The 26,169-nt window shown below is 42.5% G+C and overlaps 1 protein-coding gene across 1 annotated transcript in view; it reads right to left on the minus strand.

Moving 5' to 3' along the window:
- The window catches only part of LOC308240139 (tubulin alpha-8 chain-like), a gene marked incomplete at both ends in the record, with an annotated part of 49,495 nt that overhangs the window by 16,452 nt on the left and 6,874 nt on the right, over positions 1-26,169 (minus strand). Inside the window, 2 exons of the mRNA XM_080653091.1 lie at positions 533-755; positions 24,804-24,863. Coding sequence (XP_080509217.1) covers positions 533-755; positions 24,804-24,863 — 283 coding nt within the window. The remainder of the gene's footprint in view (positions 1-532; positions 756-24,803; positions 24,864-26,169) is intronic.

Consider the following 26,169-nt stretch of genomic DNA (forward strand, 5'->3'; position numbering starts at 1 on the left):
GTGAACTCAGAGAGAGACCTGAATTTCTGTTTTCTAAGATTTAAGTGAAGTTCATGCTTCTATAGCCACCTCTGGCTATAAGAAAAATGCCTGCTATTATTCTATTTTGTGAGCCAGACACTGCAAGCTTATATCAAACCCGTGAGAATAGGTTGAAATTATTATAGAATCAGAAACCTCGAGAAACTGGCTATTTGGGGCCTTCCTATAATACCTAAAATCATTTGTATTTTTTAGCCTTAGTATATTGTAAACAATTTTGATAATTTAATCTGTCTCCACAGGTTTAAGCAGAGAGCATTTTATTTGCAGTTAAGTTAGAGCTGTGATGGGAGAGCAAAGAGTCCTAGTCCCTATTGTGAGTTCCCCAATTATGGACAATTCAAGGAGCTGACAGACATCACGGGGAGCAGAAGGGCTCTAGCTGAGCCATCCCCACCTTCCAGTTGAAGATTCTGCTTCCTTAGACTCATGGACAAAGCCTCACAGTCTCATGTTGCTTTCTGTGGGGAGGGTCCTAGTCCATACTCACCTACGACAGTAGGCTCCAGGTCTACCACGACAGCCCAAGGCACATGCTTCCCATTGCCAGTCTCACTAAAAAAGGTGGTGAATGAGTCGTCGTCATTGATCTTGCTGGCCTGGGCACCAAAGGTGCCATCTGCCTGAATTCCGTGTTCCAGGCAGAAGAGCTCCCAGTAGGCATTGCCAATCTGAACTCCCGCTTGACCCACATGGGCTGATATGCATTCCCTCTGTGGGGAGAGTGCAGAATCACGGTCAGAGAGCCCTAGGACCTAGCCATATCTCTGTCCTGTATCTCTCACATCTGAGGACTTGTCTCTCCCGGCATTCACCTCACAGGATGTCTATCCCCCAGCCATGCCATCCTAGAACCAGGGTCTGAGGTCTCAGTTGTCTGAGGGCCATTGCATGAGGACTAAGAATTAGCTCTGAAGAACCACCATTTTGTGGTTTGCTCTAAAGGTTGCTTTCCAAGGTTAATTCTTTGTAGCAAGAAAAGGAAAAAGGGGGCAGCTGCACAAATGAAACAAGGGACTAATTGTAAACTACGAGACTTCTGTGCTAATGAAGAAGATCAAAGATCAAACCAGTGATAACAGTAAAAATTACCCCTAAATTTACTACCATATACAGTGGTAGCATTCATATTTGTGCCCAGACCCTGACTTTCCTAGACAGCAGGCACACACATGCATGCACACACACAGAGTCTCAAAATATATAGAGCAGATAAACATTCATGGAAGGAGTATACTTTGGAAGTATGTATCATGGGTACAATTCGTATTCTGATCACAAACATAGGAATAAGAAAGGGTTGGTCCTTAAAGAGTCTGAACAGAAACTCTGGCACCAAAGACTCTAGGCCTGCACTGTCCACTGCAGTGGCTCCAGCCGCTGTGGCTACTGAGTACCTGAAATGCAGCTCATCCAAACTGACATGTTATAAATGTCAAACATACACTGGGTTTCAAAACTTATTATGAAAAAGAAGGCAAAATATCTCATTCATAATTTTATATTAATCTCATGTTAAAATCTGTTGGGTATTTTAATTCATTGTATTTTATTTTATTTTTAAATAAAGGGTTGGTACATCAGCAAGGGAGAATTGGGAGTATATAAATTAGACTCTTCCTGAACTCTGAGAAGTTAGAAAATTTCTTTGTAGCCACCACAACCTATTTCCTTGCCTATGTCTGGCCAAATGTTAAATAAAGCTGATCTTTAGAGTGATCTTACCTCTTACCTCTGTTACTCTGATGTGAAGCCGCAATTGCCTGATTGTCCTAGCACCAACAGCTTAGGAGGGTTATTTTTGGGGGGAGGAAGGGGACAATGAGTGTGTATGTGAATGTGTGTGAAAAGAAACCAACCATGGGGTTTTTCTGGGAGGAGGGCTTCATTTCCCTTATCACAACCCACCCACCTGTGGGGAAGCAGTGACCAGTACAAGAATGACTCTGTGCCTATGACTCCCGCCAGAGCCCAGCAGGAAATCATGTGCCTGATCTGTGAGTTTCTATTCTTATCCATGACCCTACCCGGTATTTTCCATCTCTGGGTAACCCAAGCCAGACACAGAGCCTCCAGAGCACGTGGTTGGGCATGCAAACACATTGAGTACAGATCAGAGTATAGGAATCCTGGAAACTTGGAATTTCTCCAGAGATGGGAGCAGAGCATCTACTCTGAGTAACATCTCAAAGGGTCAGAGATTATCAGGACCCATTGCTCCCTAATTAAATTTTCCAACTAAACACCAACTCTACACATGTCTCTGTGCCCTTACCTTTGGGGATGCTAGAGTACAGGTATTCACAGCAGCCAATAGATAACACAGCCAAGCTGGGACTACAACCCGGCTGCTTTTCCATGACCCTGGTGTCCAGGGTAAGGCTTCACTCACAAAGTTTCCCACACTCCCGGGTTTGAATCTTGTTGTATTAATTATTTGCTATGTTGTGTGACCTTGGCTGAGTTACTTAACCTCCTCTTGTCTGAAAATAATAAGTTAGCCATGGTTATTGTTGTCATCTTTACCAACATCAATTTCATTATTCCACCTTATAACTTTATTTTCTACCTGGAAGAGATACAAGTAGAAAGATAGAGTCTTCAGGTCCCCATTCCACTCACTTTTATTGGTAAGTCTTTTTTTTGCCTTCATATTAGGACTCAATTCTGGCCTAAGAACAGCAGTGTACCACAACCCAGGAACTAAGCACAACCAGCACATTATCGACCAAACTACATTTTCACATCCAGCAAGCAGCCGTGGCTTCCTAAGGAGGTATCTAAAGCTGAGGGGATGTTGGAAAAGCCTAAAAGAAGCCTCATTCTTCATTCTAGGTGACCACATCCTCTGTGGTCCTGACCCTCAGCTTACAGAGCCTTGCCCCCTCACCATCATCACACTCCAGTCATCCTCCATGCCTGCCTGTGCAGCTGCTTGGTCTCTGGTCAGTCCTCCCTTCTGAACTCCCTAGGCCATTTTGACAAAATGCAAGGATACTTAAAGAAGGTGAAAGGTCATAAGGGAAAGAGTGAAAAGATCTTAGGGACCTGAAAACCACAAACATAGTGATATTAATGTTCTGGTCTCTTTTGATACACCCTTTAGTCTTATACTAATAAATATGCCAGTTGTCACTGACAAAATCTCTCTCTCTCTCCCTCTCTCTCTCTCTCTCTCTCTCTCTCTCTCTCTCTCTCTCACACACACACACACACACACACACACACACAAGAATGTCAGTTAATCAATGTAGAAGAAATAATATTAAGAAATATTGCCAAGCCCTGGTTAGACAGCTCAGTTGGTTAAAGCATTGACCCAATATGCCAAGATTGTGGGTTCAATTCCCAGTCAGGGCACATACAAGAAGCAACCAATGAATGCGTAAATAAGTAGAACAGCCCAATTGGTATGGCTCAACGGTTGAACATTGAACCATGAACCTAGAAGTCACGGTTCAATTCCAGGTCAGGGCACATGTCTGGGTTTCAGGCTCAATCCCAAGTAGGGGACATGCAGGAGGCAGCCAAACAATGATTCTCTTTCATCATTGATGTTTCTATCTCTCCATCCTCCTCCCTTCCTCTCTATGAAATCGATAAAAACATATCTTTTAAAAGTGGAACAACAAATCAATGTTTCTCTCTCTCTCTTCCTCTCTCTAAAATCAATCAGTGAACAAATTTTTAAATTAAAAAAGAAATATTGCCATATTACAAATGTTTCTAATTACATAATTGATTTGAACAAGGATGCCAACACCATGAAGTGAAAGGTTGATGGGGAGCTGGATATTCGTAGTGCTAAAGAATCACTTTTACTTACAGGTCACAAGGGGTAAAAGAAACCACAATGGTCACCAGCCTAGTGCTGGGGTCAATATTAACACTACCAATAATGAGAAAACTAAACATTAAGTAACTCCTGATGTGATACAACATGAAAAACACAGCACCACCCACAAGTAATTCTTGTCAGAAATACTCAGTCTTTATTCCATTAAACCCTTGGATTTAGCTTCCATTTAATAGAAAATACAGGAATCAGAGCCATAAGTGACATTATGAGAAAACAATAAAATTAATCCAGAAGGTGGGACATTCCACATGGCAATTGATCCAATCTTTTTAATTCAGAAAAATAAAGGTGATATCAAAAGAAACTTATGAAGCAAAATATCTACATCTACATGTATGCAACCTTTGAATTCTGGTTTGAACAAATCAAAATATTTGGGAGACAAGTAGAGAAATTGATTAATTTTGTTAAGCATGACAATGAAAATACAGTTAAGTAAATTGTCCTTATTTTTTGAGTCATTTTTTAAGCATTTGAGGTAAAATGTCATGATATCTGTATTTTACTTTAAAATACTTCAACAAACACAGCAGGTAAATATAGCAGAAATATAATTATTATTAAATATAGATAATATATGGGTGGCATTATACTATTATATTTTTCTGAAGTTTTCAAATTTTTCAAAAAGAAAAACATTAAAGAGAGGAAATAGAGGAGGAGCAGGGGTAGGGATCCTACTCATCATAATTACCTTATTCTTAAGGTTCTTCCTGTCCCATTTCACTTAGTCATTTATTCAACTAACATTTGCCAGGGCAAATAAGAATTTTAAAATTACACAAAGAAATCACAAATGACATTAAAACTTCCATAAGCCTGCATAGAGCACTAAGATCAGAGCACCTGCTCAGCATTCCAACTCAACACACACAAGGAGCAGTCCAAGGCTCCTCCATGTTGCTCCTCCAGCTCAGGCACTGGGCTAGCCCTATTCAATCACTTAGCCTCATCACCCTCACCATCCTCCTGTTACAGAGGATATATAACATCTTATGCTAACCAACAAAATAAACTTCTTGATTAAATAACACATAATGAACAATGCTTCTTCCCAAATTAGGGAATAAGATGTATGCCTTAAAACAAAGGCCCGGTTTGTCATATATCGCTAACAGCATTTTAAGCATATTACAGGAATTAGCCTCAGTGAAGGAGGCTGATTCCAGCAACCGGACATTCTGGCTCCAGGAGACGTAGTGACTCTCAACCATAAAAACTGAACCTCTGCTTGACCAGTTTCGATATAATCATTGGAATGGACTGCACTGACTTACGGGTAGAGAACTTTCAACCCTCTTCCTATTTCTTTGTTCAGCTTTCCCTCTCCCTCCTGATAAAAATCCCTACCTGCACTGAGATGTTAAGATGGGCTTTGGGATGAGAGTCCCCCATCTTCTCAGATGGCCAGCACTTGAATAAACTACTTTCCTTCTCATAAGCACCTGTCTCATGAATTTGGCTTCCCTTGTGGCAAGCAGCCAAACCTGCATTCAGTTATACTCCTGCCTGGAAGTTCTACAGAGATAAGCACAGAGTAGACCCAAAGCTGATGACTTTGGGAGGCAAGATGTCATGCCCAAGGAAGGTCATCCATCTTCCATAACCGGGAACATTGTGTTAGTTCAGAATGGTCAGGATACCTGAGCTGGACTGGCCTCCTGGGTCACTGAATATGATTCCCTCCCCATCATTTTACAGATGAAGGAGCCAGGGCTCAGAAAGGTAAAGAAACAGATTCAGGATTTTACAACTCTGTAACAAAAGAGCCTAAACTGGAATCCAGGTCTTCTGATCTTCCTGGGTGAGGCAGGAAGTATAAGTTCTTCACTTTATACTTCCTGCCTCACCCATACTCTGAACTTCCAGGGCCCTGGGCTGTGCTCACGCCTACATCAAAGCAAGGCCAAACCTGTATGGCAAAACTTCAAACAAGAAAAAGTTCCACAGAGAGAAACTGAGAGTGGCTTATGATAGTGCCTATTTGAAAATGAGCCATCCTCCTCTAATAGAAATAGAAATCTGTTTCTCAGGATGGGGGAAAGGGGTGCAGAGAGTAAGCTGACCCAGCAGAGGATATGTAAGTCATACATTTGCTCATATTTCGGATTCTCCTCTCTAGCCAATCAGAGCTCATGTGTTCTCTCTTACACTATTTCTGTCTCTCAATTCTATTTTGAATCTGGGCTTGCAGAGCTTAGACCAGAAAATTGAATGAGCAACTATTAAATGGTGTGATAAACGCAATGATAGGGGAGCTGGGCTATTGGGACTTTGTGAAGTGAAGAGTGTGCTGCTGGTGCCTTTTTGTCTAGCAATGCAGGGGCTGAAGATGGGAAGATAGAGAGACCCTAATAGAGGAGTTCCTTTCCTCAAGAAAACAGAGATATTCCTCCCACAGACCTAGTGCTGGGATAACTATGAAAGTTACCTACTTTGTCATTCCTACAACAAATATTTATTGTGCTATTATATACAAAATGGTATTGAAAGGTACTGAGCTAATTCCTATTCATCCTCCAGGTCTCTCATTAAAAGGCACTTTCTATAGGAAATCTGGAAAACCACAAACCAACATAGGAGCCCTACTTTGTGCTGCCACAAGTCCTTTCTTCCCTATCATTGCATTTATCACACCATTTAATAGTTGTTTGTTCAATTTTCTGAATTCCCTAGTAAAGGGAGTAAATTCTGTGAGGGCAAGGAACCCTTGCTTACTCACTGAATCTCCAGCATTGACTACAGTGCTTGAACATAGCAGGTTGTCAATAAACATATGGATGGTTAGTATGAAAACCCTGTCCTAAGGGGTCTCACATCTATTTAACAAGAAGGAGAGTGGCCAGTGCTTATGAGGCAATGGGAATTCAAAAAATAAACAACTTCTGGCTTGGTTTCTTGGAGAAGGAATATTTGCAAAGACCTTGACAAACATGACCATTTTAGTTAAATTTAGGAGCAGTATAAACAAGAAGCAGGAAAAGTTAGGACAGGTCTCACAAATTGCTCAGTTTGTCTGAGGCATAAGCTCATGAAGGGCAGAGCAGATGCGACATCTGTGCTACCTATGGCCATTCTCCACAGGAAAAGGGGCTTATGTTTTGTAGAATGTCAAAAAAAGAAACTCAACAACCTTTATAATTTCACTGCAAGAAACCTTTCCCTATGTCAATCTTATATTATTTCTATTTTAATACTAGTTATTTCCTTTTACTTTCTCTTCAAAGGATTAAGGTCAGCTAATCACAGTCCTCTATAGAAGGAGGCTTTGTAGATTTAATAATCATTTTTGAAGTATCACAAAACAGTAAAATTGGCACATTATCTAGGAAAGGAACTGACAGAGGCCAATGCTATATGCCATGTGAAAACCTGAGATGAGTCCGCATATCTTTGACCACCTGTGTGGCTTTCAGGAAGCATATTATTACAGCAAATTATTTCTAGTTGTCAGACTGGGATAATAAATCACCTAAACTTTAGGGTCTAGGTCAGAGATGGCAAGTAAAACATAGCTCCAACAGTCTCACAGAGGGATAATTGAAGTGAGAACAAATGTGACTCATTAAAAATTATTTGAATTATTTCTGCTCAAAACCCTTCAATTACAACCCTTTGGAATTAATCAGAACAAAGAATAGATAGCAAATCAGAAACAGCCACAAGGAGTCAGCCTAAATTCACATCAGTTGAGTGAAGGTAGCTCTGCAGTTACAGCAGTAGTAGGGATCATATAGAGTAGACCAACATTAGGAATGGGAGGGGTAAGTAGACTCCCTGGAGGAGACCCAGTGATGTCAAAAGTCACTTGAGCTTTAACTGACATTGGGTACAAGTGTACGAGATATTAAGGAGTGTGAATCTAATTTACACAGTAACCACTTTGTTTTCCCATTCTCTTCCATAGCTCATTATCTGGGAGAAATTCTAACAGGAAGACACTGACAGGGGAAAAGTCAAGGCTGCAGATAAGTGGTCAAAGAGAAAAGGAGCAGTTTGTCTACTTCCTCCCCGCAACAGTGCCACATACTCCTACTCATCCCCTATCACTGGCCCTATATTCAACAGCTATTTCCTCCTTGAAAATTATTTTTAACTTTCATCTTCCTTTCAAGGTCACCAGGAAGCCCCTCCAAAAGGACCCTCAACATCAGCATTACCTCCCTGGTATCTTCCTATGAAAATGTACCCAGTGCCTTTGCCCCAGCCATGGCCTGAAAGAGCTCTGCTTATCAGGCCCCTCCACTGCTCAGAGGCATGTAGCCAGTGAAATCTATAAGAACCTGTGTCATAGTAATATATAGAAATGTTTAAAAATGATTTAAAAATGCCTAATATATATATGTGTGTGTGTGTGTATATATATATATATGTATATATATATATATATATATATATATATATATATATATGGCATTTTTAAATCATTATATATATATATATATATATATATATATATATATATATAAAGAAGGTTTTAAAATGTTTAAATTAACTTTCCTTGAAACTTTTTTATATAAATCTTTATTGTTCAGATTATTACAGGTGTTCCTCTTTTTTTCCCCTCCACCTGATTCCCCACCCCAAACCATGCCCTTACCCCCCACCACTGTCTTCATCCATAGGTATAAGATTTTTGTCCAATCTCTTCCCGCACCCCTCACACCCCCTTCCCCCTGAGAATTGTCAGTCCACTCCCTTTCTGTGTCCCTGATTCTATTATATTCCCCAGTCCATTCTGTTCTTCAGAGTTTTTATTCACTTGATTTTTAGATTCACTTGTTGGTAGGTATGTATTTGATGTCATTTTGTTGTTCATAATTTTTATCTTTACCTTTTTCTTCTTCTTCCTCTTCTTAAAGAATACCCTTCAGCATTTCATGAAATCCTGGTTTGGTGGTGAACTCCTTTAGCTTTTTCTTGTCTGTGAAGCTCTTTATCTGACCTTCAATTCTGAATGATAGCTTTGCTGGGTAGAGTAATCTTGGTTGTAGGTTCTTGCTGTTCATCACTTTGAATATTTCTTGCCACTCCCTTCTGGCCTGCATAGTTTCTGCCGAGAAATCAGCTGACAGTCGTATGGATGCTCCCTTGTAGGTAACTAACCGTTTTTCTCTTTGTCTTTTGCTCTTGGCATTTTAATTATGATGTGTCTTGGTGTGGTCCTCTTTGGATTCCTCTTGTATGGGGTTCTGTGTGCTTCCTGAACTTGTAAGTCTATTTCTTTCACCAGGTAGGGAAAGTTTTCTGTCATTATTTCTTCTAATAAGTTTTCAATATTTTGCTCTCTCTCTTCTACTGGCACCCCAAAAATGTGGATGTTGGTACGCTTAAAGTTGTCCCAGAGGCTCCTTACACTATCTTCATATTTTTGGATTCTTTTTTCTTTTTGTTTTTCTGGTTGGGTGTTTTTTGTTTCCTCATATTTCAGATCTTTGGTTTGATTCTTGGGGTACGTTGATCTACAGTTGAGTTTCTGTATATTCTTTATTTTAGACAGTGTATGCTTAATTTCTGACTGGTCCTTTTCCATTTTTTTTGGCATTATCATTAAGATCCTTAAAGGTCTCACTAAGTTCCTCAGAGGTTTTTAGAAGATTCTTGAGTAACCTTATAAATGTGGTTCTGAACTCTGTGTCGTCCAGTAGTTTGCTTTCCTCCATTTCTTTCATTCATGACATGTATCTTTGTCTCCGCATTTTGCTGCTTCCTTGTGTTGATGGAGTGGCTTTGTGTGGTAGGTGACCTATAGGGGCCATTAGCTCAGCCTCCCCAATCACCTGAGGTGGATGCTCTTGGTATACCCCTTTGTGGACTGAGTGCGAAGTCTTGGTGTAGTTAAGCCTTGATTGCTGTTGGTACACTGGGAGGAATTGACCTCCAGGCCAATTGGCTGTGAGGACCCGCTGTGTCTGTAATGGAAGAACTGCTGCACTGGAGACACGCTTATGGTGCAGGACTTGTTTCAGTGGGGCTTTGGTGCTCACTGAGTCTGCCTCTTGAATGTGTCACTTATGGATGTGAGGAGTTGAAATCTGGTGTCTCACACTGACCACTAGGTACACTGGCTTCTGGATCTCCAATGGGGTACAGGTCAGCTACTGTCTGAGGCCACCCAGCAGGAGCTACAGTGAGAACTACAGTTTTCTCCTCTTTGGTTGGGGTTTGAAGGTTTTGGAGCTGTCTGACCCGGGCTGCAAGTTTGCTAGGTTAAGCTGCGATAGGGCAGGTCATTCATATGCTAAAGCTGCTGCTTGGAGCTTGAGTGGGTTTGTAGGTTGTGCGGGGCTGGGTGTCAGGGCGTCACTAGGCTAGGGCATGGCAAACAGCGATGGCTGCCAGTTAGCCGGCTCTGCGTCTCCAACCGCGTCCCCGTGTCCTGCACCCCAGCGCAGTAAACAATTATTCTTGCGTGCAGCTCTGCAAGCAAGCCACCCTCACTTTCCGACCCGATGGCAGACAGTCCAGCTTCTCCCCGTAGGAGTTTGGGTCCCCTGTGTCTCCCCAGAAACTGGATTTCAGAGTAATCGGAGGCTTGTCTCCCTTCGGGTTGAAAAAAGCAACGCCTGCCGCCAGCCCGGATTGCGCGCCTCCGTACCTCAGCTTTTCAGCGCTTGTGCACGTCTCAATGCTCTTTTCTGTTTCTTTCTATTTGTAGAACTTCCACTCAGCCAGTTTTCCCGTGGTTCTGGGTGATAGACGTTTTGTCTTTTAGTTTTATTTTTGAAATTGTTGTGCACGGCAGCAGTTTAATTGTTTACCTATGCTGCCATCTTCTTTCCTTGAAACTGAAAGTGTGATTCCCCACTGCCCTGAAGCGTGTGTACCTCATAGATAAGGATTTGAACTTCAGTAAACAACTCAGAGTGACTTGTGAAGATAACCACTTGAGTGAGTGATGTACTCTCCCTAGATAACCACATGTAGCCCCTCGCCCTGTTTGAGATAAACATGTGTGCATTGACATAATTCATTGATAGCCACCTGGGCGGCTGCAAATGGGGTACAGGCTTTAAAACTAGGGTCTAGACCAGCCAAAGTGCTTGTCTGTCAAGATAGCCACAAAGGCACATCCTTTTGCCAGTCAGGCAAGTGACACCGCTCCATGCTCCTCTCCCTGCCAGATCAACAGAAGAACGGCTAGCAACCCCTGATCGAGACACAACTGAGCTCTCAGGTGAGGAACGCCAGCCCCCTGCATCTGGAGCAGACCAGCCCAGCTGCTGGACCCCAGAAGACAGCACCACTGGGGATCCCCAATAGGCCTATACACTCAGCACCAGGAATTGTGTAATAAAGTGCTGTGTGATTTGCAACTGCATATGTTTCATGTGGTGTAATTCCTCCAGCAGTTAATTGAATTATTTTGCATATGCTTAAAATTTAAATTAAAGCTTCTGGTCTTTTTGGTCCTAAGCCTGCCCTTTGGTCCTGCTTGCATAGAGTAGCTTCTCCACTAGCAACTACTTCAATGTCCCACACCTGCATGGTTAAAGTTTATCTCAAGGGACGCCTTAGATAAACACCCCAGATCTTTTCCCGGGATCTATTTGGGACAACCTGTACTTCATGACAGGGACGAAGGATACAGCAATGACCGGCATCCCCTTGGAAACCTCAAGCAGTGCTCTGAGGTCAGAATATAAGTACAGACCCTGCAGAACTCAGCCATGCCTGCCTACACAGGAGTAGTTTGCAAAGGACCAGAGACAGAAGTAGTATCCATCTTGCCTCCCAAACTCTCTGCCCTTTAACTGCCCATTTTTATAGTAGACAGGCTCTTTGTTTCCATTTGATACCTATTCTCATCCAAATTCAGCTGGTGCTCTCCAGTCCAGAAGGAATGCAGTTAAGGAGACTGTGTTATACATGCTTTCACCTCCCCTTAACCAGACACTTTCTCTGAACCCTGGTATCATTGACATAGGTTTGGCTCAGGGCATCTGGCCAGGGTTCTCCATACCACTGCCCCAAAAAAGTATCAGTCTTACTTCCTGAAGAAATGCTTCTAGAGGGACAATGAGAGCAGATGAGAATGCCCAGTTATAGGGTTAGTTATAGATTTCTTAGCCAAAACCTATACAAATGCTGAATTTAATACTCCTTAACAGAGAGGCAGCCTCCAGCCCCCAACCCCCAACCTCATGAAGTAAAGTTCTTTCTGCAAGGGTGGAATTCTTGTGGTCTAGGTTTATAGATGTATCATTTAAAAAGAGGTTTTGTGAGTGGGAAAGGTCAATAAAAAATAGTTTCCCATAAAGACAATGCTGCCACCAAAACCAGATAAAGACAACACAATGAAAGAGAATTATAGGCCAATACCCTTCATGAACATAGATGCCAAAATCCTCAACAAAAATCTAGCAAATGGAATCTAGCATTACAACAGAAAGATCATACACCATGACCAAGTAGGATTTATCCCGGGGATGCGATGATGGTACATATCCTCAAATTAATAAACATGACACATCACATAAACAAAATGAGAGATAAAAATCACAGTCATATCAATTGATGCAGAAAAAGCATTTGACAAAATCGAACACCCTTTCTTGATAAAAACCCTCAGCAAAATAAGAATAGAGGAATTATACCTCAACATAATAAAAGCCTTATATGACAAACCTACAGCCAACATCATAATCAATGAGCAAAAACTAAAACCATTTCTCCTAAAAACAGGAACGAGACAAGGATGCCCACTTTCACCACTCCTGTTCAACATAGTACTGGAAGTGCTAGCCATAGCAATTAGACAAAAAGAAAAAATAAAAGATATCCAAATTGGAAAAGAAGAAGTAAAACTGTCATTATTCACAGATGACATGATACTGTACATAGAAAACCCTAAAGACTCTATCAAAAATTATTAGACTTAATAAATGAATTCAGCAATGTAGCAGGATACAAAATTAATGCTAAGAAATCTAGGGCATTTTTATACACCAAAAGTGAACTTACAGAAGGAGAGATTTTTAAAAAAATCCTATTTACCATGGCACCAAAAAAATTAAAATACCTAGGAATAAACTTAACTGAAGAGGTAAAAGACTCATAATTGGAAAACTACAGGACATTGAAAAAAGAGATAGAGGAAGACATAAACAGCTGGAAGAACATACCGTGTTCATAGATTGGTAGAATCAACATCATTAAATGTCCATACTACCTAAACCAATCTATAGATTCAATGTACTGCCCATTAAAATACCAACGGCATATTTCACAGACCTAGAACAAACTCTCCAAAAATTCATCTGGAATAAAAAAAGACCCTGAATAGCTGCAGCAATCTTGAGAAAGAAGAACAAAATAGGAGGGATCTCAATACCAGATATCAAGCTGTATTACAAAGACATTGTTCTCAAAACTGTCTGGTACTGGCACAAGAGCAGACATATAAACCAGTGGAATAGAATAGAGACCCCAGAAATTGACCCAAAACACTATGCTCAATTAATATTTGACAAAGGAGGCAAGAACATACAATGGAGTCAAGACAGTCTCTTCAATAAATGGTGTTGGGAAAATTGGACAGATATATGCCAAAAAATGAAACTAGACCACCAAATTACACCATACACAAAAATAAACTCAAAATGGATAAAAGACAAACATAAGATGAGAAACCATAAAAATCTTAGAGGAATCCACAGGCAGCAAAATCTCAGACATATGCCGAAGCAATATTTTCACCGATACAGCTCCTAGGGCAATGGAAACTAAAGAGAAAATAAACAAATGGGACTACATCAAAATAAAAAGTTTCTGCACAGTAAAAGAAACCATCAACAAAACAACAAGAAAGCCCACTGCATGGGAGAACATATTTGCCAATGTTATAAGGGTTTAATCTCCTACATTTACAGGGAACTCATACAACTTAACAAAAGTAAGATAAACAACCCAATCAAAAAATGGGCAACGGACCTAAATAGATACTTTTCGAAAGAGGACATAAGGAAGGCCAAGAGACATATGAAAACATGTTTAAAGTCACTAATCATCCGAGAGATGCAAATCAAAACAACAATGCAGTACCATCTCACACCCGTCAGAATGGCTATCATTAACAAATGAATAAATGACAAGTGCTGGTGAGGATGCAGAGAAAAAGGAACCCTCATGCATTGCTGGTGGGAATGCAGATTGGTACAGCCACTGTGGAGAACAGTATGGAGTTTCCTCAAAAAACTAAAAATGGAACTCCCATTTGACCCAGTGATCCCACTTCTAGGAATATATCCCAAGAAACTAGAAACACCAATCAGAAAGGATATATGCACCCCTATGTTCATAACAGTATAATTTACCATAGCTAAGATTTGGAAACAGCCTAAGTGCCCATCAGCAGATGAATGGATTAAAAAACTGTGGTACATCTACACAGTGCAATACTATGCTGCGGTAAAAAAAGGAATTCTTACTATTTGCAACAGCAGGAATGGAACTGGAGAGCATTATGCTAAGCGAAATAAGCCAGTCAGAGAAAAATAAATGTCACATGATCTCACTCATTTGTGGAATATAATGAACAACATAAAGTGATGAACAAAAACAGATCTAGAGACAGAGAAGCATTGATCAGGCCGTCAAACCTCAGAGAGAAGGTAGGGGAGGGTGGGTATAAGGGGGAGAGATCAACCAAAGGATTTGTATGCATGCATATAAGCCTAACCAATGGACACAGACACCAGGGGGTGAGGGCATGAGTGGGGGTGAGGGGGTAATGAGGGTATAAGGACACATACATAATACCTTAACAATAAAGAAAAAAAAGACAATTCTGCCCATGCAATTGAATATTCTAAATACAACCCACTATATAAAAATCAATGTTTCAAAATAAGTAAAAAATATATTCTCTTTTCAAAATATTGAAACATAGTTTTTAAACATGCAAATTCTTTATTACATTTAAATAAAGTTTTACTGTTTAAATTTTTTATTTTCCAGGTTTTTTTCAGAAACTTGCCTATTGAATACAATCAAAGTTTGCTCAGAGGGCTAGATTATGATCCTTGGCTCCCCTGAAAGCCTACTTTAGGCTCCATTTTGAGAGTCACTATGATGTTCAGGTAAAAATTGAAATATGTTAAAGGAAGCACTTTGAAAATTCTAAAGCACTAGCTAATGCTAGATATTATAAATATTAAATATAAAATCTTGAGCATGATGCCTATTTGCTTCAAAATAATGGGGAGAGAAAGGATGATAAATGAAGCAATACTTATAAGTAGGTAATATTTGAAATTGGATGGTTCATATATAGGAGTCCATTACACCATTTTCCTCTTTTCAATATGTTTGAAATTTTGTGTAATAAAAAGTTTAAAAGCAAACACTTGCAAATCTGAACCATAATCCTTCATATTGTAGGTGAGAAAAAACAGTCCAGAGAAGTTAAGTGACTCTTGAAACCAAACAGTTAGCTACAGAGCCAGAAGCCAAAATTCTGAACTCCCAGTCTGGGTTCCTTCTACGGTTCCACATATGGGGCCTCAGGCAGAAATGGATTCCTCTAGCCACTTTCCTGAATATCCCTGAGTCCTTAAGTCTCTCAGGTGTATCCAGGAGCATGCTCAGAAGAGGGAGGGTGCTGGACAGATCTGGAGCTAGAAACAGCAGAGCTGGGGCCAGAGCCAGAAGGCTCTGGGCACCTTCCAAATTGAGCAGAGGCCAGGTGAAGTGGGGAAGTTCTCCCCTGGCCTGCTTTGTCACTGACATCTGAATCAAGAGTGCCAGAGAACCTGATCTTGGTCTCAGAGACATGTTTATTCTGTCCTCCTCCCCAACCCAACTTTTTCAAACTACCTCCCTACTGCTAAAATACCACAACTCTGGACCAGGAGATTCTGGGTTTCCAGGTGGTCACAGAAGTGGTTTGGAGGTGGCTATTACCCACCCCAATTGTGGGGGTAAGGGGAGGGATTCTAGAGGGTGGAACTAGAAATGTGGAGAGGCATCCTCCCCAGCAAGTAAGATCCACGACTATGAAAGGAGACATGCAGTGTGGGGACCAGGCCTGTGCTAAGCCCCCTAAGCCAGGTAGGAAACAAAACAAGAAGTCTGAGGTTCCCTGGTGAGCCAGAGAGAGCTATCTGTATGCCAAAGTCCTTCTGACTGACTGCTAGAAAAACTGGGGAGTTGGCATGGGTTCCAAGTGCTGGGGAGCTGAGCAAGCTCAAATTGTAAGTGGCCCAAACCCAAGCCAGATCGAGGGGACAAGAAAGGAGAACTACCCCAAGTTTGGAGTGACTGTGATGCCCTAAGTCCCCTGTCACATTCTGGGACAAAAACACTCATGGTTGGTTGGGTGCAGTGAGCTGACTGCACCCACTCCCCTAACCACGAGCCCACCCATCTGGAATCTTGGACTGCCCCTTCCCCCCTCATTCTGGTCCCTGAGCTGTCCATTTGAGGCTCCCTAAGAATTTCCCTGTCCTGTACGGGGCTCCCTATGTACTCCCCCACTTCTCTCATGTGCACAAAGCTCCATTGGTCCCACCACCCTGAATTGACACCCCCAGGAGACTTCAAGCTCTACTGATCCAAAGTTATGGATCCGATAGCCCCCACATAGATGTGGCCCTAGGCTGGGTGCCTGCCCCTCCCCAGCCCCTGCACTGCAGGCTCACCATCTCGGCTGTGCACTTCTCCTGCTCGCCTCCCAGCTGGCCTGCTCACCCCAACTGCTCCAGATACAGCCGTGTTGTGACACACTGGGCAGGAGGGGGCTGGGGACAGGCTTGCTTATCCAGCAGCTGCTCTTCAGCATCACAGTGCCCAGGGAGGGGAGGAACCCAGGCAGGACACAGTGGCTCCTCCCCGCCCCGCCCCCCCCCACACATATGCACACGTACCCCCCTCCCTTTCCCTCCCACGAGGCCCCACCCAGCCTCTCCATCCAGCTTGTGCCTGCTGGACACTCTGGGAACTGCGCTGTTGGATTCCGTGCCGCTGAGCAAGGGAGCAGTCCTATTACTAAAGAGCACTCCTCCATAATGGGATATAGGCAATTATTATTCAAGCTTCTTAGGAAAGAAATGTGAAAACTCACTTCCCAAACTTTTATTCTCTTCCTGTTGCCACCAGGAAGGGCTGGCCCAGGCAGGAAAGGCACCTAGTTGGGGTTTAGTTGAGGGCATTCGCCCTCAAACCAGGCGAGTAAAGAAATGATGGAGATGATTCAGAGCTCACTAATGAGGAGCAGGCTCCTTGTTCAGCTCTGCTGCTGCTGCTGCTATTGCTGCTGCTGCTGCTGCTGCTGCTGCTCAGGAGGGCTTGAGCAAGTTGCTGTACCTCTACTCTGGAAACCTATTTCTACCCACATCAAGGTCTACCTGGTCACTGGAGAGTTAAATGAGATAACATCTATAATAATAAAAGCGTAATATGCTAATTAGACTGGACCGTTCCTCTGGATGTCCTTCCAGAAGACCTTCCGGATGAAGCTGGGACTGCAAGGGAAGCCCAGGTTTCAGTTGCCTGCCAGCGGCCAGAGGGAAGCCTGGGTCCTGGGTGCCAGAGGAAGGTCCAGGTCTCAGGTGCCAGAGGGAAGCCAGTGCTGGCAGCTGGGGGAAGGAAGGCCTACTCGTGCATGAATTTCATGCATCAGGCCTCTAGTACTTTATAAAGCAGGTACTTAATACTTTAGTTGTTCCTGTTTCTACCATTCTATCAGGGTACATCACCCCACCACCACCACCATTATTTTCAAATCTGTTTCTTAATCCATTATCATCACTCCCTCTTCCTACTTTTACACCCAGAAAGTATAGAATGATACCAGGGGTCCAGCTGCCTCTTTGCCTAGTAAAAGGACTGTCTCCCCTGGTCACAAATGACACTAAATAGCAAGGGATTTTCCCTACCCTCCCTCCAGTTGAGAGGGGTGGGAGAACAAGATCTGGCCTGGGTAAGAGCCCCTCTATTCACAGTTGTAATTTTGACCACTGTATTAAACCTTCCTCTACTTTCCCTCTCCTTCCCCTAGTTTAGTCGTGGGCTGAATGATTATCAGTCCTTGGTCTCACTGCAAAATTGACCACCAATGTGTGCTGATATGTGTGACCCAGCTCCTATCTTCTCTCCCAACTTTATCAGGCACCTGACCACCAACCACCAAGTCACTCCAAGCAAACCTGTGGCTTTTCTGCAAGATACTACTACATAGAGCTTCTCTGACCAAACATGGTGACTCTCCAAGTTTCCAAGCACAGATACAGATTTATTTGCCCTGCCCTTCCTAAGAGAATTCTCTGGCCAGTAGAGAATGAAGACTTTCTTTCTTTCTTTCTTTCTTTCTTTCTTTCTTTCTTTCTTTCTTTCTTTCTTTCTTTCTTTTTCTCTTTCTTTCTTTCTTTCTTTCTTTCTTTCTTTCTTTCTTTCTTTCTTTCTTTTTCTTTTCTTTTCTTTCCAATAGAGAATAAGAATGAACTTCCTTCCTTCCTTCCTTCCTTCCTTCCTTCCTTCCTTCCTTCCTTCCTTCCTTCCTTCCTCTTTCTTTCTGTTGCAATTTGTTCTGCTGACCATCCATTCGTATATTTTCCTATTTATAACTACTAGAGGCCCAGTGCACAAAATTTGTGCACTGGGGGGGGGTTGTCCCTCAGCCCAGCCTGCACCCTCTCCAATCTGGGACATCCTCTCACAATCTGGGACTACTAGCTTCCAACTGCTCGCCTGCCTGCCAGCCTGATCACCCCCTAACCACTCTCCTGCCAGCCTGATCGATGCCTAACTGATCCCCTGCCGGCTCGATTGCCCCCAACTGCCCTCCCCTGCAGGCCTGGTCCTCCCAATTGCCCTCCCCAACTGGCCTGGTTGCCCCTAACTGCCCTCCCCTGCTGGCCTGATCGCCCACAACTACCACCCCTGCCAGCCATCTTTTACCACATAGGGGCGGCCATCTTTGACCACATGGGGGCGGCCATCTGTGTGAGGGTCAATTTGCATATTGCCTCTTTATTATACAGGATGACTTTCTAGAAGACAGGACACGTCTTAATCATCTTTGCATCTGAGATAGTACCATTCATAATGCTTTACCCATTGATGCATACAGTACTTAGTATATGATGAGTTGAATTTTTGTCTATCATAATTTAAGATCCTGAAAACTGAGAACCATGATTAAGCTAACTGCCAAGCACATGATAAATGCTCAATAAAGGATAATGACTATTAACTACTGTGTTTCCCCGAAAATAAGACAGTGTCTTACATTAATTTTTGCCCACAAAGACACACTAGGTCTTATTTTCAGGGGATGTCTTATTTTTCCATGAAGAAGAATACGGTACACATTTATTGTTAAATGAAAATAAAGGAAATTTATTACCTGTATACGGTACGGTAGTACGGTAGTTGTCAACACAAACCAGACAAACTGAATCCTACAGTGTCAAGAATTTACTCATTTATTCAGTGACAATCATGTCATCATCTTCTAGAACATCATCATAACAATCCAATTCCTGAATTTCCTGGTGAATTTCTTGTGACTCCATTTCTTTCAGAATCAGTGGACCAAATCTCTCATGTTTAGCAATAGCACTGTCTTTAAATGAGTACTTCTTGTCAAGGTAGCCTGCTCGCAGTGCATTTGCAATGCAACTGTCAGTGATTTTCTCCCATGAATTCTTCACCCAAGTCACAACTTCTTGCAGTTTAGGTTTCACAAAGTTTTCACGCTGATTTCTCTCCATTCTATTTTCAATGTAGTCATTAATTTCCATGCGCAAATTGTCTTTGAATGGCTTGTTTATTGCAATATCAAGAGTCTGGAGATAGGCCGTCATTCCTGTGGGAATCATTATCTGATCTATTTTTCTTTCGTGAAGAAATGTCTTCATGTCTTTAGCGTGGTGAGTGCTGGCTGCATCCCAGACTAGCAGACTTCTTTGGCTCACTCGCATAACAAGCAACAGCATTAAATCGACCCACTTCCTTATAACTGCTTGTGTGGCCTAGGCTTTTTCAGTTTCAGGAATAAAAACGCCCAAAACACATTCAATCTTTTCCTTCTTGCCCTTAGAAATGATTAAAGGTGGGATTTTAGTGCCATCCAGACGAATTGCCAAAATACAGGAAACACGTGCACTTTCGTAAGCAGTGGAGGGAATGTACGCTAAGGAGGCACCCTGCTGTTCAATTGTTGTTTGAGATGATTGGCCCATAAACACTGCAGTTTCATCCATAGCAATCATGTTGGAAAGATTGTATTTAGAGAAGTCAGCATCATCAATAAAGGACTTGAATGCAAGTGCTCGCTTAATAACTTGAGTATCTTCCAACCTAAACAATGTTGTAGATCTTCTTAAAGACAGTTCACTTCGCTGAAGGAAATTATCCAGCCAGTGTTGTGATGCTTTGAAGTCTTCGGGGGCTATGTCAAACTGTGGTGCCATTGCAAGGGCAAATTCTTGCATCTGAGCCCTATTCACAACCAAAGCCTTTGCTCTCCTGTCAACAACCCATTCACAGATCAGGTCTTCCAGCTCGGAAAATAATGGTTGCCGACCTGATCCACACTTGCGCTTTTTAACATTTCCCTTGTCCACTTGTTCAATGAGGTTACCATACTCTGCTCGCCATTTTCGGACCAATCGGATACTCAACATCTTCTCTTTGCAGAAAGCAGTAAGATTTTGGCCCCAAGAGTCTTCCACGATTCCTTTCTTGTACTCCACGGAGTAGCTTTTTCTTTTTGCGCTCATTTCTAGGGGTAAAAAAAAAGGAATTGGGGTATCAAGGTGGGGGGAGGGGATCACTCAGAATGACACAGGGGGGATCAGAGGGGGGAATCAAAATGGCACAGGAGAATCAGAGGGGGGATTACCATTTTAGTAACCCCTTTTGATCCTCCTGTGTCATTTTGATTGTCCCCTCTGATCCTCCTGTGTCATTTTGATTGTCCCCTCTGATCCTCCTGTGTCATTTTAAGTGATCCCCCTCCCCCCACCCCTGTGCCTCTGAACACCTTCACCAGACATCCCCCCTACCCCTTTATCAGACATTTACCCCCTGGGGCCTGCCTGGGGACTGTCACTGGGTTTGCTGGGGCCTGGATCTGGGCTGGAGCAGGGTCTGCCACTGACTGAGAACCTTCAGTCATCATGAAGGCGGCCGCGAGCATCAGGTAGTGTCACCAGAGACAGACCAGCACTCACCACCTTCGCCGCGTCCCGTCTGCTCTAATCCTCCTATTCTTCTACATTCATCTGCGAAAGTCTCCTCCTCTCTCCCGCCCCGCGCTCACCGCTCACTCCGACCTCCGCTCCGCCTCCACACAGCAGTGACGTCAGGACTCCGCGTAACGTCATTGGTTGCTAGACGCCAGTCGGGGCGGCCCTAGTGACCAGTTTACGGTAAATTAATTTTCATTCTGAGACAGAGCCTGGGGGCCTTATTTTCAGGGGGATGCCTTATATTTCACTCAGAAGAAAACCTGTGAGTAGGTCTTATTTTCTGAGGATGTCTTATTTTCGGGGAAACATGGTATTTGTCACTCTTTTAAAACCCCATAGCATATTATATTAGTTCTTCCATTACATTGATCACTTTCTACTTTATATTCTAGAGATGTGTGAGTGTATATGTGTTAAAACATCCCTACAGAACTGGAACACCTTGAAGGCAGGGTTGTCATATTCAGCTTTGTGCTCTCCCCATCAAAATAGGTAGTCAAGTGCAAAGATGCTTAATAAACAATGCTGAACAAATTGATTTTTTGAGTTCTCTGTGAACTAGCCAATATGTTATGAACAGATCTTAATGTCTCAGGATAAAAGGACTTGAATGCAAGTGCTCGCTTAATAACTTGAGTATATGATAATACTAGCAATTAGGGTGGTATTCATTGCCTTTCATTATAATGAGGCCCTTTAAACCTTACCATTTTCCCCTTTGTGAGGTTTAGGGCTGGATGAAGCCATGACTATACCATAAATACTAGATATAACATCTTCTGGTTCCAGGGAGATAAAAAGAAGGGTAGCTGCTATAGACTGAATTGTGTCCTCTTCCCAAATTCATATGTTGAAGCCCTAACCTCCAAGGTATTTGGAGACAGGGCCTTTAGGTAAGTAATTAAGGTTAAATGAAGTCATAAGAATGGGGCCCTAATTCAGACTGATGTCCTCATAAGAGGAAGAGATACCAGGATACATATGTACAGAAGAAGGTCACGTGAGGACACAGAGAGAAGGTGGTCATCTACAAGACAGGAAGAGAGGCCTCACCAGAAACTGACCCTGCTAGGCTTTAACCTTGGTATTCCAGCCTTCAGAACTGTGAAAAAAATAATTCTGTTCATTAAGCCACCCAGTATATGGTATTTTATTATAGCAGCTGGAATAGACTAAGAGGCCTTAGAGTCTTTGGAACTTAAAAAATGTTCACTTCTTTTTGGTTTTTAAGTCCTCTGCCTTATAATTATTTGACTGTGGCAACCCCAAACACATTAATAACTTTCCCTATCACCCTCCATCAGGAAGAACATACTTTTTTTTGGTCCCTATGATGTTTAATTTTATGTGTCAACTTTACTGAGCCATAGGATGCTCAGATATTTGGTCAAATATTATTCTGGGTGTGTCTGTGAGGGTATTTCTGGATAATATTAATATTTGAATCAATAAACTGAATAAAGCAGCTTGTCCTCCTCAGTGTGTGTGGGCTTTATCCAATTAACTGAATATCTGAGTAGAACAAAAAGGCTGAGTAAGAGAAAAGGGCTGTCTGCTTGACTATTAAGCTGGGACTTAAGTCTTCTCCTGCCCTTGGACTAGAACTTAATCATCCACTCTCCTGAGTTTCCAGCTTGCTGACTACAGATTTTAGGACATTTCAGCCTCCATAATCATGTGAGCCAATTTCTTATAATAAATAATTATTTGTTATAGTTATAATAAATATTTATATAAAGAAAAATATTTATTATATAATATGTATGTGTATATATACATATATGTGTGTATATATATGTATATATGTATACTAGTGGCCCTGTGCACAAAATTCGTGCACATTAAAAGGGGATTAATTAGAAGAAATAATTTAATATTGCTATTTGCCCTTTCTCTAATAGAAGTGTCAGAAATGAAAGAAAATTAGTAAAATGTATATGAAAACCTTCCTCCTGTCAGAGTCTGGGGCACACCACAGGACCCAGAGTCAAGTCCCAGCCCACCCATATGCACCTCAAAATTGCGAGAGACCCAGACCCACACCCCTGCATTGGGCTAGATCCAGACCCGGCCAGTCCCACCCTTGTCAAATCCTGCCAGGCAGGGGGCGTAGCCTCAGGTCCCCTGGCCCGGCACCAGGGGGGTGTGGCCTGAGGTCCCCCAGCCCAGACCGGGGTCGGGGGCGTGCCTTGAGGTCCTCCATCAAGCCCCACCAGGTGAGGGACACGGCCTGAGATCCCCTGTCAAGCCCCCCTGGGCAGGAACACAGCCTGAGTTCCCCTGACCCAGCACTGGGGTTGCACCTTGAGGTCCCCTGTCAAAACCCGCTGGGTGAGGGGCATGGCCTGAGGTCCCCTGTCAAGCCTAGCCAGGCAGGGGGGCACAGCCTCAGGTCCCCTGGCTGGGTTCTGGGACAGGGGGTATGGCCTGAGGTCCCCTGTCAAGCCCCACAGGGGCGGGGGAGGGCGTAGCCTCAGCTCCCTGCTGATTGCTCATTAAGGCTCCTTATGGGAACTTGGCCTCAGCTGTGGGTGCAGCCATCTTTGTGATGGAGTGGTGGTCAATTAGCATATTCCCTCTTTATTAGATAGGATATGTGTGTGTGTGTGTGTGTGTGTGTATGTGTGTCTGTATATGTATATATATATATATATATATATATATATATATATATATATATATATATATCCAAAAGATTTGTATGGGATGGAGTGGCACCATAGGAAAGATAAGACAGTCTGGTCATTCCCTTTTCTCCGAGGCTTTGGTATTGTCACCAGAACTGTTCCATACTGGGGGCTGGCCCTGCACCAGCAGGGTCCGGTATCTCCAGGCTCTTGACTCTCTCAGGAAAGAATTCAAGAACATGTCTGAGTGAGATTTCAAGTGAGAGTAAAAACAAATTTTATTCAGAGAGAGACATAGAGGCTAGGATGCACTGCTGTGAAAGAAGCAAAAGTACATGTCTAAGTGGACGCAGGCAAACTTGCCAGTGAGTTGCACACATGAACAGTCAGTTCTTGGGATTTTCTATTTCCAAGGGTGGATTTTTTCTGAACTTTGTGGCAAAAAATTCTGATTCTGCCTTCTAGTTTGGAGGTATAGGTCTTGTTCCTAATATGGTTCGTTTGGGAAATGTCATAGCATTGGTCCCTCACCCCCTTCTATTTATGGTATCAGTTTTAATTACAATGATAGTATAATGAGCTTTGGGATCAGTCTCTGGTCAATTTTCCCTCCATTGTGGGTGAAACTGATTTTAACCAGTCCTTATTGTTGTTGACTTCTGTGACCCCACATGAGTTTCCTGCCATAAACTATTTTCCATTTGATCATAAGTGGATGTGGGGGCTCTGATGAGAGGACCTATTGGTTTATTGGTCTGTGATGTCTGATCCTACTACCTCATTCCACTTGTTAGGAGCTTTCCCTAATCTGCCTCAATATTCTGTATATAGCTAATTTCTCAGTTGTATATTTCCCTCCTGTCAGACACTGAAACAATATATATATGTATATTCTATTTCTCTGGAGAGCCCAGACTAATACAGTCCCCTTTTTGCAGGTGAAGAAATTGAAGTCAAATTCAGGCTATTTAGGGAAAAGCAAACTCCCATACAGTGTGATTTAGGCCTTGTAAAGAAATTACTTCACCTTTACTACATTCCAGTTTACTACTGATCAGAAGCCAGTGCTGAAGCCCTTACCCTCATTGCATCTAAGGCTCTGTTACAGATCAGGTAACCACCTTCTTCAGCTGCCAGTCCCTGAAAATGCACCAAAAGATCTGTGTGGGATAAAATGGCATCATAAGAAAGATAAAGCAGTCGGGTCATTATCTTGGTTCTCTCTGAGGCCTTGGTGCTCTGCATATAATTCTTCACTTGTTATATATTCCCTCCTGTCAGACACTGAAACAATTCACTGAATTCATTCATATTCATACACTCTCTCTCTCTCTCTCTCAGTTATTTCACTTATTGCTATGGGTATTGCTAAGTGTTCCAATCTTTCTGAACCACACCCATGCAGGATGTTAAAAGAGTTAGAAAACTATTCTCATCATTGATGAAAATAGCCCATAAGGAAAATACTAGTACTGTTTCATAGCATTTTCATATACAATCTGTTTAGAGCTGTTATTCATATTAGCAAAAAGTTGAAAAGAACTGAATTAGCCAACATATTTAATAGGAAGGAATACTACATAGCTACTAATATGTAGTAGTGGGTTGAATTGCTGCCCCCAAAAGATATATCCACTTGAGGCAGGTTAGTAAGAAGCTAGGAAATTTCCTTGGCAAGTGGAATGGGGAAACTGAGACAGCCAAACAAACAATCAAGCAATATACAGCCAGATAATATATCACAAGGTCTTATATTCCCTAACCAAGAACACTTAGGAGCAAATGGTTTACACATTCCAGACCATGCCAGTACAGACCTGCCTCTGTCCAGTCCCTCTTGGGTGACATTCTTTGAAGATGGAATTGACCATAGAATGACCCTGACCCCTCTATATGCTCATTTTGATGCATCAGCATATTAAAGGACACATCTGGAAAGCTGATGAATATTCTATTGAGATCCTCCCCTGAGACCTCCCCTAAAATTCCTGTCTTTGGAAAACAGATAAAAACCCTTAAGACAAAGGACCCTGTTTGTGTTCTCCATGTAGCACGCCTACACCTTCCTCTTCCCCCTTCCTTCCTCAGACAGGTGTCTCTGCTTTCTTCTTCCTAAGCTCAAAGGGTCCCCATGAGACTTGCAACAAGGGGAGCAGTGGGTAGTGACAGCTCATCCTGGGCTAACCTCCTAAACCTGCCTCCAAAGGCCCTCCTTTTGCCTTTATAAATTGTTTTCTGAGTCCACGCAGCCCAGCTGGCTCACTTCTTCTGCCTCTGTAACTTTATTTCTAAAGGGCCAAGGCAGCCTCACCTAGGCTCACTCCTGTTTCTATGACCATGCTTCTTCTATCCTAAGCTCTTACTTTGTTTCACTGTCCCAGCTTAATAAATGTACTCTCAAAATCAACTGGACAAAGCTGTGATATCTTTCCTGCAAAAAGTCAAG

Source organism: Plecotus auritus, assembly GCF_963455305.1.
Source record: "Plecotus auritus genome assembly, chromosome: X".
Lineage (NCBI taxonomy): Eukaryota > Metazoa > Chordata > Mammalia > Chiroptera > Vespertilionidae > Plecotus > Plecotus auritus.